Source organism: Notolepis coatsorum (genome assembly GCF_963971535.1).
Source record: "Notolepis coatsorum genome assembly, chromosome: 12".
NCBI lineage: Eukaryota > Metazoa > Chordata > Actinopteri > Aulopiformes > Paralepididae > Notolepis > Notolepis coatsorum.
In genome coordinates, this window is record NC_140176.1 from 95,123,562 (window position 1) to 95,140,793 (window position 17,232).

Genomic DNA, 17,232 nt, shown 5'->3' on the forward strand with positions numbered 1-17,232 from the left:
TACATATCGGTTAGGAGTTTAATTTGCCATAAATAATAGGCACAGTATCCTGAAACATAGACCTGATTGATTGATTGAAAACTTTATTAACAGATTGCAGAATGGGTACAGTACAGTACAGCTCAGTACATACAATTGTGAAGGGGATGCAGACCAGAGAAAGACTTTCGTCTTATTTACATCAGGGTCCCCCATTTTCAATTCATCATAACATATATCATTTACATTTACATTTAGTCATTTAGCTGACGCTTTTATCCAAAGCGACTTACAAGTTCTGTGCGACAAGACAGCAAGAAGGGTATAACTCTATCAGCTGAGTAACAATGTTCATCAAAGTGTTGCGTGTTACAGTGTAGGTTAGTTTATTAGGACAAGTGCATGACATTAAGGTTAGTCGGGGTTAGATTTTTTTTTTTTCATTTCAACGATGATGATAACGACGGATCTCTCTCAGAGCCACGGTACCGGGCCTGTAACGATGGGGCTTCTTAACACCACCAGTTGCCGGGGCGCTTTTACGAGCAGCCTTGGTAGCAAGTTGCTTCCTAGGAGCTTTTCCTCCAGTGGATTTACGAGCAGTCTGCTTGGTTCTAGCCATTGTGCTACTACTTCAGTTAATTCTTTCTAAGATAGAAGGAAATAATGTAACACAGAATGTAACACAGACACGACATACAGATAGACAGTACTGCTACATCTATACATTTATGACATACCGTAACCAGACTTGCAAATATAGTACTGTTTGTGATACAAAAAGAGTCCAGAAAAGAGAGTATACATTTGACATAGAAACTGTACATTGGAGGAGGTAGGGTAGGGGGGGACACACTGTACAACTGCGACCGCCTCTGATACTTTTGTTAATCAAAGAGTCAAAGACTGAATGCTCGCCCACACATACTATTTTGTGTATGAATGAGTCTACCAATAATCACCATTGTATAGGCCTATCATAATTACTTGAGTAAATGAAATAGCAAACATAAAGAATAATAATATGTCTACCTGCATCATGGTGTAGAAATCAAATAGAAGAATGTCGCAGTCTGGTTGTCGGCTGTCAGTGAAAAAGTGCAAATCAAACCAAAAGGCCTTTATAGGGCAGGCTGCCTGGACCCTCCAACTAAGCTCAGTGGTTTCGTTTCAACAAATACACAACTCGGTGATGAAATGAAACTTAAAATCAGGAAGGAAATTAGCACAGACTATAACTAGGCAGTTACGAGGTTACAGCCAGATATAAGGTATTTTGTATATGAATCAACCATCAATCATCATATCCCTATCAAATCATGATTAGGACAGCGCTACCCTCATGAGATGCTTCCAGCTGCAGCCGATCAGACCGCAGCGCTTACAAGCCCCGCACATACAAGCCCCGCACATAGCAACCCCTCGCTCCAATGGAAGCAAGGGGTTGCTATGTGCGGGGCTTGTATGTGCGGGGCTTGTAAGCGCTGCGGTCTGATCGGCTGCAGCTGGATACCATTGACCCTCATGATGACTAAGCTCAGTCCAACAGTGGTTTCGTTTCATCAAATAATTTCCTGCTCTGTTGAAATGAAACTTAAGGGGGTGCAGCGTTGAATTGATTGATGACTGGTGCCATTGGCCAGATGGTGGCGCAATAGTGCGCGTCTGGCCTTCACGTTTGATTGATTGATTGATTGAAAACTTTATTAACAGATTGCAGAATGGGTACAATACAGTACAGCTCAATACACACAATTGTTAAGGGGATGCAGACCAGAGAAAGACTTTCGTCTTGTTTACATCAGGGTCCCCCATTTTCAATTCATCGGGACATATATGACATACATGACATACAGATAGTCAGTACTGCTACATCTATACATTTATGACATACCAGATTTGCAAATACAGTACTGTTTGTGATACAGAAGGAGTCAGGAAAAGGGAGTATATACATTTGACGTAGAAACTGTACATTGGAGGAGGTTGGGTGGGGGGGGGGGGTTGGGTACACTGGGATATTGACAACCATACTGGGTAATCTACATTGGAGGTGGTTGGGGGGGGGGGGGGGGGCACACTGTATATACAAGCAAAACTGTACATTGAGGGGGGGGGGGGGGGAGACACTGTACAAACAAACAAAATTGTACATTGGACTATTGACAAAACCATACTAGGTAAATGACTGTACATTGGAGGGGGTTGGGTTAGGATATTTACAGGGGCCAGTGTTGAATTGCAGTCTCCCGTAGGTGTCCCTTGAGAGAGGTTTTGAAAGTGGGTAGTGATCCACATTCCTTTACCGCTTTGGGTAGGGCGTTCCACATTGATGTGGCATAATTGCGAAACGTGTTTAGTCCCTTATTTGAGCCGAATCTGGGTTTAACATGATTTGTGGAGCTCCCTCTGGTGTTGTGATCGTGGTATTCACTGACCTTTGGGAAGTATTTTGACATGTACATGGGTACCTTGGTCGTGTAGTGTATCTTGTAGACCAGGCCCATTGCAAGTTGCTGTACTCTGTCGTCTACTCTAAGCCATCCTAGGTTGTCAAAGTGGGCAGGGGTGAGGTGGGTTCTAGGAGTAAGGTCAAGCAGTAGTCTGACCAGTTTGTTTTGAGATGTTTGTAATTTTGTTTTTAGCGCCTTTGAGGTGCTTTGGTACCATGAGGTGCAAGCATAGTCGTAGTACCCCTGAATGAGTGCTCCTGCCAGAGTCTTCAGGGTATTCTTGTTTACCAGAGAGGAGATCCGGTACAAGAATCGAGTTCGTTGGTTGACTTTTTTTTATTACATTGGATACCTGTCTGTACCCCGAGAACTGTCCATCCGATCGGCTTCACCTTTGGCGGGTGTGTTGTCCATAGATTGATTGATTGATTGCTTGATTGATTGGAGTAGGTTGGGTGGGGGGGGGGGGCTGTACATTGGAGGTTGGGGGGGGGGGGCTGTACATTGGAGGAGGTTGGGTGGGTGGGTTGGGGGGGGGGGGGGGGGGGGGGCTGTACATTGGAGGAGGTGGGTGGGGTGGATAGTTGTCGATTCTGGTTGGTGGCTGTCATAGACCACCGCAACACTTCATAATTTGTGAGTATTATTGGCTCGTCTCATTACTTCTTCACAAATGTCAGTCACTGTCGCAGGACTTTTAAAAGTATCTATGGTCAAAAGGCGTATTATCTGACGTCAAAATCAGGAAGTATGTGGATGTCGCTCCATTATTTATTTGTACACGGAAAAACAGACCGTCCGTCGACATCAGTGTACTGTACAACAACGTTCTTATAGAAACTCTTACTAAATGAAATCACTTAACATTCGTTTAGTTAGGCTTGACAATGAAAAGTATTTTTCGTCGTTACTGGAAGCGATGCAAATAGAGGATCACTCGGTAATGCAGACGGAGTGTATGAAGAAACTTCCATTTTTATTTAGTACAGTAGGTGTGCGTCGCCTACTAATCAATCGTCATACTTACACACCTATTATATAAATAATTCAGGAGTGGATATATTGGCAAACCATACTAGACTGACTTCACCTCCCTCCACATTCGCAACTACACTGTATGATCATACAAATAACCGTAATAAACATTAAAGGCCCAAATGCGTGATCTAAACAGGAAATTACATTTTCATTCTAAAGAATAAAGAATAAAGAATAAAGTTAGCACAGGTTGACTAAAATCAGAGTATAAAATTAGGAAACTGGCTAATCTCAGTTTTAAACTGTACGCTACTTGCTGCATTTTGGGAGTGTAATAGGGGTTGTGGAAAATAATTTTACCAAGTCCAGTGAGCTTACAGAAATTGATAGTCAATGGATAGGGGGGGGGGGGGCGGGGGGATATAATTGATTCTGTGCACAGAGTCTCAGTTCGATACAGAGAGCGGAGACATGATATTTTCTATAACATAGGTAATACAAATTGCCATTCCATCCTGCACCATCTGCCAGAGTCCTTGGTTACCATGGAAACCACTCACTGAGATTCCCAATGCCTTTTGTTTTGGCAAAGACCATGGCATGTTTAATTAAAATCTTTAAAATTCACATTTCACCTCAAGATGCAGCCAATTACTATTTTACTCAACATAAAATCACATATTTTTTTCTGAATAAGTTTGTTTTGTAGCAAGTAGTTTAGTTGTTGCCATCTTTACTGTTACAGGTGTCTCCATTCAGAACTGCAGGGCTCCATCTCCTCGTATATAGACAGTCTCTGGTGATGGTGCATGCATTAGTTTGTCTTGCACCGCCCTGTGAGGTTTGTGTGAGGTTTTGTCCATTGCTCACCTACTCGCTCTGTTCCTTTAAGCCTACTCGCTCTGTTCCTTTAAGCCTACTCGCTCTGTTCCTTTAGTTTTCTGTTTATCAATTGCATTCTCCTCACCTCACTAGCCCCCACCCTCGCGTTCGTTTGCTCTTCGGCAACCACACCCTTGGACTACCTGTCATTATGTGTTGATTGGTCTGGTGCCGAACACACGCTTCTAGTTCGATTATCAATTACCTCCCGCACCTGATGTGCATTCTAATTAGTTCCCCTGTGGGCTTTAAGTACCTCGCTCTTCCCCTCTGTCCTTTGTCGGGTCGTGCCGTATCATTCCGTATCATATTCTCTATCACCAAGACTCCTTCGGGAGGTCCTCTGTCTGTCTATGCTGTTTTCATCTCCGGCGTGAGATGCGCTCCAGCCTTCGCCTCCTGTCGCCGTTGCCTGAGGGAGACACTGGACTGCGCTCTCTAAACTTCCACGGGAGGTATCCCAGTGTTCCACTTCAGACCTCCGCGCAGCAGACGTCCTGACGCGCATCCAGACCGCCGCGCAGCAGACGCCCAGACGCGCATCCTTACGCACAGCGCCTGGGTGAGTTTTTATGACTGTCTTTGATCCTATTCGTTTTTCGTGTGTTTAATGACACTGAAGATATCCTGCTTTTTGTCAGACTGTCACTCACCCAGCGTCAGCTTTTTGGATAGTTCATTGGGATAATCTTTGGCCTTAACATCGCTCACTGTGTGTATACACACCGAAGATATTATTCACTTGGATTTGTATTTTGGGACCTCACTCACAGTGTGTATATACACCGAAGATTCTGTCACTTGGATTACTCTGTTTTTGGGACAAGTCACCTCTCCTGTCACCTGCTCTGTTCCCAACTGAACCCTGAGCTAACCCGCTCCCTCTCTCCCACTCGGTCCCGTTTACCACCCTCGGAGATCTGCCGAGAGAGATCTGCAGAGCGGTTCTGACGTCCACCGTCTGCTTCCTCAGACGAACCATCCCGGGAGAAGCTGCTGAGCAGCAACATTCATTAATGCTTGTGTTCCAAGGCCTTACCCTGTTTTCTCTGTCCCAGTATGCAGCTCCAGCCCTCGCCCTGTTCCAAGGCCTTACCCTGTTTTCTCTGTCCCAGTATGCAGCTCCAGCCCTCGCCCTGTTCCAAGGCCTTACCCTGTTTTCTCTAGTCCTCCTAGTCCTCCCTGTCTAGTCCTTCCAGTCCTCCCTCTCCCCAGCCCGCCTCCGCGGGCCTCTGTCCCTGTTTCCCCACTCTAGTCCTCCTAGTCCTCCCTCTCCCCAGCCCGCCTCCGCGGGCCTCTGTCCCTGTTTCCCCACTCTAGTCCTCCTAGTCCTCCCTCTCCCCAGCCCGCCTCCGCGGGCCTCTGTCCCTGTTTCCCCACTCTAGTCCTCCTAGTCCTCCCTGTCCCCAGCCCGCCTCCGCGGGCCTCTGTCCCTGTCTCCCCTCTCTAGTCCTCCTAGTCCTCCCTGTCCAGTCCTCCTAGTCCTCCCTTTTCCTGCCTTGTCCCTTGCCCCGGCCCTGTTTCCGTTAGCCTTCCCTTAGCCTTCCCCTTAGCCAGCTCGCCTCTTAAAGGCACTGTGCCTTTTCCCTTTCTTGTTATCCAGTTATTTTGTGTTCTCCCTTAAAGGGACAGTGCCGGTTTCTGTGTGTTTCAATAAATGCCCAGTTCTTGGCTTACTCTCATACCTGTCTTGTGTTGTGCGATTGGGGTCGGTTACAAACCATAACAGTACGACCCGACCAATCGACGACCCCAGCCAGCACAGACGGTGTGGTTGAGTTTGCCTTTTTTTTTGTTTCTCCCCTGTTAGCTTCCCTGTCTTCTCCCCTGTTAGCCCTGTTAGCTCCCCTGTTAGCTTGTTAGTCTCCCCTGTTAGCTCCCCTGTTAGCCCTGTCTGCTAGCTTAGCCCCGGCTGCTAGCACAGCCTCTATGTTAATGCAGCCCTTGCTGCTGGCATAGGCCCTGTAGCTAGCCATGCCCAGGCAGCTAACCCGGTCCCTCTGCATGGCCTCCACTTTTGGTGTAGCCATCCCACTGCTAGGACTGCCCTTTCAGCTAGCAAGGTCAGTATTCTCCCACTGCTAGGACTGCCCTTTCAGCTAGCAAGGTCAGTTTTTTCCCACTGCTAGGACTGCCCTTTCAGCTAACAAGGTCAGTTTTCTCCCACTGCTAGGACTGCCCCTTCAGCTAGCAATGTCAGTTTTTTCTCCCACTGCTAGGACTGCCCCTTCAGCTAGCAAGGTCAGTTTTCTCTCCCTGCTAGGACTGCCCCTTCAGCTAGCAGGGTCAGTTTTCTCTCACTGCTAGGACTGCCCCTTCTGCTAGCAAGGTCAGTTCCTCACAGCTAGGACTGTCCTTCCAGCTAGCTTGTTCTCTCAAGCTGGTCCAGCCCTGTCTGCCAGCCTAGCTCCGGCAGCTAGCGCAGCCTCTATGTTAATGTAGCAGTACAGCTAGCATAGGCCCTGTAGCTATCAGTGCCCTGGCAGCTACCCTTTCCCTCTGCTAGCCCCTTCCCTGTTCCCCTCTCCGGTGCCCCTGTTCCGGCCCTGTCTGCTAGCCTAGCTCCGGCAGCTAGCGCAGCCTCTATGTTGATGTAGCAGTACAGCTAGCATAGGCCCTGTAGCTATCAGTGACCTGGCAGCTACCCTTTCCCTCTGCTAGTCCCTTCCCTGTTCCCCTCTCCAGTGCCCCTGTTCCAGCCCTGTCAGCTAGCCTAGCTCCGGCAGCTAGCGCAGCCTCTTTGTTAATGTTGCATTACAGCTAGCATAGGCCCTGTAGCTACCAGTGCCCTGGTAGTTACCCCTCAGCTCCTCTAGTTACCCCTCAGCTCCTCTGGTTACCCCTCAGCTCCTCTAGTTACCCCTCGGCTACCCTGGTTACCCCTCAGCTACCCTGTTCTTTTGCTAGCCCCATTTTGTTGTGGCTTCCCCTGCTGGCTTGGCCCAGTACCTTTTGTTTTGTTGCCTTGTTTTGTCCCCTGCCACTCTGTCTGTATTTTTGGGTCGCCGGGTGGCTCCTGTGGAGGGGGGGGTACTGTGAGGTTTTGTCCATTGCTCACCTACTCGCTCTGTTCCTTTAAGCCTACTCGCTCTGTTCCTTTAAGCCTACTCGCTCTGTTCCTTTAGTTTTCTGTTTATCAATTGCATTCTCCTCACCTCACTAGCCCCCACCCTCGTGTTCGTTTGCTCTTCGGCAACCACACCCTTGGACTACCTGTCATTATGTGTTGATTGGTCTGGTGCCGAACACACGCTTCTAGTTCGATTATCAATTACCTCCCGCACCTGATGTGCATTCTAATTAGTTCCCCTGTGGGCTTTAAGTACCTCGCTCTTCCCCTCTGTCCCTTGTCGGGTCGTGCCGTATCATTCCGTATCATATTCTCTATCACCAAGACTCCTTCGGGAGGTCCTCTGTCTGTCTATGCTGTTTTCATCTCCGGCGTGAGATGCGCTCCAGCCTTCGCCTCCTGTCGCCGTTGCCTGGACTGCGCTCTCTAAACTTCCACGGGAGGTATCCCAGTGTTCCACTTCAGACCTCCGCGCAGCAGACGTCCTGACGCGCATCCAGACCTCCTCGCTTCCTAATACTCTACGGGAGGATGCGTCTCTCCGAGCCGGCGCGCTCTTCTGCGCAGACGCGCTCTTCACTCCTGACGCGCATTCAGACGCACTCCAGATGCGTCCTCCGTACCGGCGCGTACTCCAAGCAGACGCGCACCACTCAGACCTCCGCGCCAGATGCGCCCTCCGTACCGGCGCGTACTCCAAGCAGTCGCGCACCACTCAGACCTCCGTGCCAGATGCGCCCTTCGTACCGGCGCGTACTCCAAGCAGTCGCGCACCACTCAGACCTCCGCTTGGACAACCCGTTCCCCGTGGCGACGCGCTCGCTCCGTTTTGTTCCAACGCTCCTTACGCACAGCGCCTGGGTGAGTTTTTATGACTGTCTTTGATCCTATTCGTTTTTCGTGTGTTTAATGACACTGAAGATATCCTGCTTTTTGTCAGACTGTCACTCACCCAGCGTCAGCTTTTTGGATAGTTCATTGGGATAATCTTTGGCCTTAACATCGCTCACTGTGTGTATACACACCGAAGATATTATTCACTTGGATTTGTATTTTGGGACCTCACTCACAGTGTGTATATACACCGAAGATTCTGTCACTTGGATTACTCTGTTTTTGGGACAAGTCACCTCTCCTGTCACCTGCTCTGTTCCCAACTGAACCCTGAGCTAACCCGCTCCCTCTCTCCCACTCGGTCCCGTTTACCACCCTCGGAGATCTGCCGAGAGAGATCTGCAGAGCGGTTCTGACGTCCACCGTCTGCTTCCTCAGACGAACCATCCCGGGAGAAGCTGCTGAGCAGCAACATTCATTAATGCTTGTGTTCCAAGGCCTTACCCTGTTTTCTCTGTCCCAGTATGCAGCTCCAGCCCTCGCCCTGTTCCAAGGCCTTACCCTGTTTTCTCTGTCCCAGTATGCAGCTCCAGCCCTCGCCCTGTTCCAAGGCCTTACCCTGTTTTCTCTAGTCCTCCTAGTCCTCCCTGTCTAGTCCTTCCAGTCCTCCCTCTCCCCAGCCCGCCTCCGCGGGCCTCTGTCCCTGTTTCCCCACTCTAGTCCTCCTAGTCCTCCCTCTCCCCAGCCCGCCTCCGCGGGCCTCTGTCCCTGTTTCCCCACTCTAGTCCTCCTAGTCCTCCCTCTCCCCAGCCCGCCTCCGCGGGCCTCTGTCCCTGTTTCCCCACTCTAGTCCTCCTAGTCCTCCCTGTCCCCAGCCCGCCTCCGCGGGCCTCTGTCCCTGTCTCCCCTCTCTAGTCCTCCTAGTCCTCCCTGTCCAGTCCTCCTAGTCCTCCCTTTTCCTGCCTTGTCCCTTGCCCCGGCCCTGTTTCCGTTAGCCTTCCCTTAGCCTTCCCCTTAGCCAGCTCGCCTCTTAAAGGCACTGTGCCTTTTCCCTTTCTTGTTATCCAGTTATTTTGTGTTCTCCCTTAAAGGGACAGTGCCGGTTTCTGTGTGTTTCAATAAATGCCCAGTTCTTGGCTTACTCTCATACCTGTCTTGTGTTGTGCGATTGGGGTCGGTTACAAACCATAACAGTTTGACTGTAGCTACTTGTGCAATGGTCAGTTTCCTACATTCTGTAAAAAAAATAAAACTGTTGCAGTGACAAATCCATGTGCGGTCTTTGAATATTGCAAGTCTCCCGTTACTAACCATCATTATCATCATCATTTTTTTTAAGCAAGTGGCTGAGCTGACATTCATCTCCCCATTCTTCACAAGAAAAAAAAAGGTCCATGAGGATGAGGGACACAGCATAGAGGAGGCTGAGAGGGACACAGAGTAGAGGAGGAGAGGAGGCTGAGAGGGACACAGAGTAGAGGAGGCTGAGAGGGACACAGAGTAGAGGAGGCTGAGAGGGACACAGAGTAGAGGAGGCTGAGAGGGACACAGAGTAGAGGAGGCTGAGAGGGACACAGAGTAGAGGAGGCTGAGAGGGACACAGAGTAGAGGAGGCTGAGAGGGACACAGAGTAGAGGAGGCTGAGAGGGACACAGAGTAGAGGAGGCTGAGAGGGACACAGAGTAGAGGAGGCTGAGAGGGACACAGCGTAGAGGAGGCTGAGAGGGACACAGAGTAGAGGAGGCTGAGAGGGACACAGAGTAGAGGAGGCTGAGAGGGACACAGAGTAGAGGAGGCTGAGAGGGACACAGAGTAGAGGAGGCTGAGAGGGACACAGAGTAGAGGAGGCTGAGAGGGACACAGCATAGAGGAGGCTGAGAGGGACACAGCGTAGAGGAGGCTGAGAGGGACACAGAGTAGAGGAGGCTGAGAGGGACACAGCGTAGAGGAGGCTGAGAGGGACACAGAGTAGAGGAGGCTGAGAGGGACACAGAGTAGAGGAGGCTGAGAGGGACACAGAGTAGAGGAGGCTGAGAGGGACACAGAGTAGAGGAGGCTGAGAGGGACACAGAGTAGAGGAGGCTGAGAGGGACACAGAGTAGAGGAGGCTGAGAGGGACACAGTGTAGAGGAGGCTGAGAGGGACACAGAGTAGAGGAGGCTGAGAGGGACACAGCGTAGAGGAGGAGAGGAGGCTGAGAGGGACACAGTAGAAGGATTAGGCCAGTGGGTACAGAGGCAGATGTCTTTAACCCTCTAAAGCCTACATCAAAGTAATCATGGTGGAATGAACTTCCCACCACAGTTAGGACAGCCGAAACATGACCAATCTTTCCTCGTTGACTAAAAACACACTTCAATCAATATCTGAAATGAAAGAATAAAAAATAGAAATTAACTAACCTTCTTACTGTCTTCATGCACCCTTCCACTAAATAATCTTCCATGCCTAAATTACCTACTATACTAATATGTCTCTACTATGCACTCAACACTGCAGCACCCAAGTTTCAACACTGTTTGATGAACATTGTTACTCAGCTGAAAGAGTTGCTGCTGACTTGTCATTAAGAACTTGTAAGTCGTGGAACAATATATGATAACAGGTTGTGTCAGGTATTGCCTATTACCATCCCCGGATTAATTAATGTGTTTAATGCTTTTCTTACATAGGTTATGTCATTTCAGCCGTTGTGCCTGATCAGAGGGACTGCTACAGGGGTGCACTTTGACCATAACCCCTTTTTTCCCTTTCTTATTATTGTCATTGTTTAATTGACATTGTTCACACAATTTTGCACAATTAACCTGTGACCCGATCCTGCCTTAGACTATCGGCTGGGATGCTTTAATTAAATTTTGTTTTGAATTTTCCTGTACCCATTTGGGCTATAACATTGCGACGTTGAAGCGCAGATTCGGAAATAGATGGTTGCAGGTTGATGTGGAGTTATTATTTAATAATGGCTATTTTTACCATTTTTACCATTATGGTTGTCTCATGTTGGGGCCAAGGCTCAGGTGGTTTCGACCGATATCTTTATTGAATTTTATTTTTATTATTATTTGTGTTTATTGGACTAGTGGGGGTTTACTCAGGGGTTTATCTAGAGGGGGGTTGGAGTGGGGAGCGTCTTATTGGATCCATGTCTCTAGTGGGAAGTGATAGGAAGATGACCATCCTCAGTGGATGGGGCATAGGGTGGGGACTGGAGAGTGGGTATAGGAGGGCTTATAATAGGACGGGTGGGTTAGGGTTTAGAGTAGAAGGAGGGGGGGTTGTAGCTGGGGTGGTATTTTTATGTGTTTTATGTACTGTTGTCTTATATGTGTGTAATTGTTCCTCCTCTGAACTCCTGGGATTGACCGTCTGGGCCCGCCTGGATCAGCGCCTCTGTTCTCAGCCTGGCTGCACTGGTATGTTCTCTACGCATTTAGACAAGCTCGACCATGGCTAAATTGAATATTTTAATTTGGAACGCAGGAGGGCTTAACGCCCCACACAAGCGTGCCAGTGTCCTTTGGCTATTGAAGAGGAGAAATATTGACCTTGCTCTCCTTAGTGAGACGCATTTATTGGTAGGTGACGTGTCAAGACTGGCAAATCGGCAATATCATGTTATCTCCTCATCCTCAGCCGATGATAAGACGAAAGGAGTCGTCATAGTTACAAGACGTAACCTTGATATCAAAGTCCTGGATGTATGGTCGGACACGGAGGGAAGGATTACTATAGCAAAAGTTGAATTCTCGCATAGGAAGATGGCTATAATAGCATTGTATGCTCCTAACACATTTGATTCAGCGTTCTATAATACAATCACGAAGAATATGTTGGAACTTAATGGATACGCTCTCATTGTGGGTGGCGATTTTAATGCGTGCTGGGATGCGGAGATGGATAGGTCCGGGCCCTCTGAAACGAGCGACCAAAAACGGGCCTCTAAGGCCCTCAGGATGTGGGCACAGGACACGGGGCTCACAGACCTTTGGCGCTTATCCAACCCCACCCTCAAAGATTACTCTCACCTGTCAGCCAGACACAAAAGCTTCTCTCGAATTGACTATGCATTCGCGTCCCCTAATATGTTTGATAGTTTCGATGTCTCATTGGTTCCCTTGGCTCTCTCAGACCACAAGGGGATTTTCCTTACGGCAACCTTTGGCAGGCTCTCCGCAAGAGCTCCCAGATGGCATTTTAATTCGACCTTGCTAAAGAACGATGACTTCTGTTCTGAGTTCAGGAGTAAACTAGCTGAATTTTTGCAGATCAACGTTGGCACAGTAGAAGACCCTAGGGTCCTGTGGAACGCATTGAAAGGATTTATCAGGGGTCATGTCACACTATTTGCCTCCAATTTGCGAAAATCCCAGTCAAAAAAGCTAGAAGGACTGGAAACATTATATGCGGACCTATACGCATCCTTGCAAACTAACTATAGTGAACGACTAAACACACAACGTAAGATAGTCAAAAAAGAAATAAACTCCATACTTAAACAACAGTCTGAGTTCTTGATACATAGGACAAGATTACTACAAAATTACTACTTTCACGGCTCCAGACCTAGCCATCTATTGGCAATGAAAATACGCTCAAATGATCATTTCTCGGATATCCCCTCGATCAGGACGAGCCAGGGTGCAGTCACTACTGATTCGAAAAAGATCAATGACACTTTTAAAGAGTTTTACTCACAGTTATATAGCTCAGAGGGTAATCTTGATGACTCTAAATTTGAATCGTTCATTGGCGGGCTTGAGATACCCCACATTTCTGAGGAAGAGGCCAAGGAACTGGGGAGACCGATTACTCTCGTGGAATTGAGGGAGACGATTGTTGAAATGCAGAGGGGTAAGGCACCAGGCTGGGATGGTATTCCACCCGAAGTGTATTTAGCTTTCTGGGACCAACTGGGTCCATTGATGCTCGATATGATCAATTACGCTATCGAACAAGGGGAGTTCTCAAGAGATGTCAATATGGCGTTGATTTCTTTACTTCTCAAGAAGGACAAAGATCCCAATGATTGTGGTAGCTATAGACCCTTGAGTCTTCTCGGGGCCGATTTAAAAGTGTTTGCCAAGGTGCTGGCCCGTCGCCTGCAGAGATTTATGTCTGTATTGGTACACTGCGATCAAACTGGTTTTATCCCGGGGCGTCTGGCTGCAGATAATCTTAGGAGGCTGTTGCATGTAATCGATAACAGTAAAGACAATACAACTCCATCCACAGTTCTGTCTTTGGATGCCATGAAGGCGTTTGACAGACTTGAGTGGTCATACCTGTGGAAGGTACTTGAGGTCATGGGTCTTGGGAAGAGTTTTATTCATATGATTAAAGTCCTGTATGCCTCGCCGTCTGCGATGATACTGACAGGCAAAAACTGTTCCACACTCTTTCCAGTCTCCAGATCTTCTAGACAGGGTTGTCCTCTGAGCCCAGGACTGTTCGCGCTTTCCCTCGAACCTTTGGCCCAATTTATTAGGCAATCGGAGGACATCGTCCCCATAATGGTCAATAATACTCCACACAAAATTGCTCTCTATGCGGATGACCTGCTGATTTTCATGGACGACCCCTCCCGGTCGGCCACAAAATTATTGAGGATAATCGACGACTTTGGTAAATTGTCAGGCTTTAAGATTAACTGGAACAAATCAGCCTGCCTACCTCTTAATGAGCTGGCCAAGGCGGTACGACTACCAGCTGATATCCCCATAGTAGAACATTTTAAATACTTGGGCATAGAGATATTCCCCACGCTGAACCAGACTACTAAGTACAACTTCACGGGTACTTATGATAAAATACGCCAGGATCTAGACAGGTGGTCGTCTCTTCCTAACTCCTTACAAGCCCGGGCTTCCATAATCAAAATGAACATCCTGCCTAGGATAAATTTTATTAGCTCAATGCTCCCCCTGCCCCCTCCAATAGACCACTGGCGCAAGGTACAATCGATGGTATCTAAGTTTATCTGGAATAACAAACGCCCGAGAATCAAAAGGGCTACTACTCAACGTAGAAAACAAGATGGGGGCCTCGCAATCCCTGATTTTAAACTTTATTTCTGGTCCTTTTCACTGAGACCTCTGATGTGCTGGCTAGACCCTGTAGAGGCTGTATCGTGGCGCTCCTTGGAAGCGGCGGCGGTATCTCCACTAAGATTGCAGGATGTAGTGTACTCCACTGTCTCTATTTCGAAATGCCGGCTGAGGTATGGACCGATCATAACTCACGTGATCCAAACGTGGCGTAATGTACAGAGGTCGTGTGGGGTTAAATGCCCATGGCACCTGGACTCTCCAATTTTTAATAACCAGCAATTACTTGTTGGGCACAAGCCGGTTAATATTCCTCAATGGCAAAGGAGGGGAGTGCATACTCTGGAGGATATTTATGATAAGAACGGCCTCCGTGCGTTTCAGGACTTAAGAGAATTTTATGATCTTCCCGGCGAGTCCTTCTTTCTTTACCTTCAACTAAGGTCAGCACTGAGGGCGCATGGTGTACCGTGGGCTCAAGCTTTGCACCCACACCCCTTCCTCAGGCTCATAGTGGACAGGACGACATCCAGAGGGTTTGTCTCAGACTTTTATACGCTCTTAATTCAATCCACGTATAAAAATTTATCATTGGATACAATCTGGCGTGTGGATATCCCGGAGTTGGACCCCGAGTTTGACTGGGATGATGTTTGGGCAAATGTGGCATTATCTTCCCGCAACCCCAATCACCAGCAAATTAATTTTAATTATATTCATAGGACCTATCTTACACCTAGGAAGCTATTTGCTATGGGACTGATAGCCGACTCTCGGTGCACTTTGTGCTCTCAAAAGGCCACTGGCACTTATATGCATATGTATTGGGATTGCCCACCAGTGGCCCGCTTCTGGAGGTCAATAACGGACAAACTTTCAGATCTGTGTGGCTTAACTATCCCATTCACAGCTGTTACGCTACTCCTGAACGATATAACGACACTACCCGCCTCCGTACAACTGAAAAGGGTTGTCCTAGCGGGCGTCACAGCAGCGAAGAAGCTAATAGCAATGAGATGGAAGGAGCCTGAGAAGCTTACAATGATTAACTGGTCCCTAACTCTATTGGATGTGATTTATCTTGAGATATCCACGGCTCGGGTGATTGGGGTAGGGCAGGCTGGCATTGACCTGTGGTTCGCAGCAGCTGAGAAGGTAAAGACCGCTGTGTGCGGCTGAGCGGGGTTGGGGCGCTTGATCGGGGGGGGTCCGGCGGTCTCTGGGGAGGGGGAGGAGGAAATGTCTTGTCTGTCTTGGTTTTTGTCTTGTCCTTCTTAACTTTGACTGGGGGGATTTTAGGGGGGGTTGATATTTAGCTATTCTGCGCTATATGTCAATTCACATGCCATCTCCCCAAGGGACTGATATTGGCAGACTGATTGACCTGTCAACCAACTTGGAGGAAGATTTTCTTTCTTCTTACACTTTACCTTCTGCGAGTTTGGCAGTCTTGAACATGTGTAAGGGACCTAGGCTATCTACAGTAAATCTGCGGCAACACTCTCGTAACAATCTTTTAAGTCACTCCACTTTGTAAAGGTGGGGAAAGGTTGGCATGTTTGAAGACCTTTTTGTTATTGAAGTAGCCATCTATATTTGATAGGTTGGACGCTGTTTCTTTTTCTTTTTGTCTTTATAATTTATTATTCTGTATTATTATTGTTTGTTATTCTCCTGTGAAGTTATGTTTTTTGTTACTGTGGTTATTGTGTTGTCTTGTTTCATGTAATTAATAATAAAAAAATTTGATCAAAAAAAAAAAAACTTGTAAGTCGCTTTGGATCAAAGCGTCAGCTACAGAAAAGTAATTTGAAAATAAGTGATTGTCCGGGGAAAGTACTAAGTTGAACAAAGTTGTATTGTACAGATTTGATGCAGCAAAAAAGAGAGAATGCTGACATTAAGTAAGCAGGATATAAGCATTCATTCAGTGAGTCCCACTGTGTAATGGTAAATGGCTGCATTTATCCAAAGCGCTTTACAATTTGTTCCTCACATTTTACCCATTCACTCACACACCGACGGCGGAGGCAACCATGCAAGGTGCCAACCTGCTCATCGCGAGCAATTAGGGGTTAAGAGTCTTGCTCAAGGACACATCAACACGCTGCCCAGGAGGAGCGGGCATCGAACCGGGAACCTCCGGATTACCAGACGACTGCTCTACCTTCCAAGCCACTGTCGCTGATGGTATTAAACCCCACCAACGAGAGTTGGGTTCTAAATATGGCTTCTCCGGTAGACATGGCCTGTTGCTGGGACCTTGGGCTAGAACTGGCTGAAACTAGAACATTGGTATCTTCTTCAGGAATGTCTTTATGAGCGGGTACCTCCTCTATCTGTTATCTGTACTTTCCCAGACACTTTTTAATTACTTTGCAGGCCAGCACAGAAAAACCTTGAATTATGGCATTTGTATATCAGGTACCAGGTACATCAAGGCCACCAGTAAAGTCATACAGAATGTTTGAAACATAATTAATACATCAGTAATTAAAACATGATTACCTTGCTATGCTCGCTCATGCCTGTATTTTTTACTGTTGTGAAGCACTTTGAACTGCAACCTCTGTATGAAAAGTGCTATACAAATAAAGTTATTATTATTATTATTATTATTATTATTATTATTATTATTATTATTATTATTATTATTATTATTATTATTATTATTATTATTATTATTATTATTATTATTATTATTATTATTATTATTATTATTATTATTATTATTATTATTATTATTATTATTATTATTAGTATCAGTGAAAATATACTACTGTCTGTAGGTTACTTCAAACCATATCTTCAAATGCATCAAATCCTTCACTATGATTGTCAACACCACTGTCCCATTTTTCAGTCCTTTTCATTTATATTATTACATTATACCTCTTTTATGTCTTTTTGCCATTTTATTATAAAACCAGGGACAGATCTGTTGCATGAGAGCAGCAGCGTGTCTGACGGCTCGACCTGCGGAGAAACA

The 17,232-nt window shown here is 47.1% G+C and overlaps 1 protein-coding gene across 1 annotated transcript in view; it reads right to left on the reverse strand.

Annotated features, from left to right (window-relative positions):
* The window catches only part of sacs2 (sacsin molecular chaperone 2), a gene marked incomplete at its 5' end in the record, with an annotated part of 39,490 nt that extends 38,889 nt beyond the window's left edge, over positions 1-601 (reverse strand). The window contains one exon of the mRNA XM_084325948.1: positions 469-601. Coding sequence (XP_084182074.1) covers positions 469-601 — 133 coding nt within the window. The remainder of the gene's footprint in view (positions 1-468) is intronic.
* Positions 602-17,232: the final 16,631 nt, after the last annotated feature.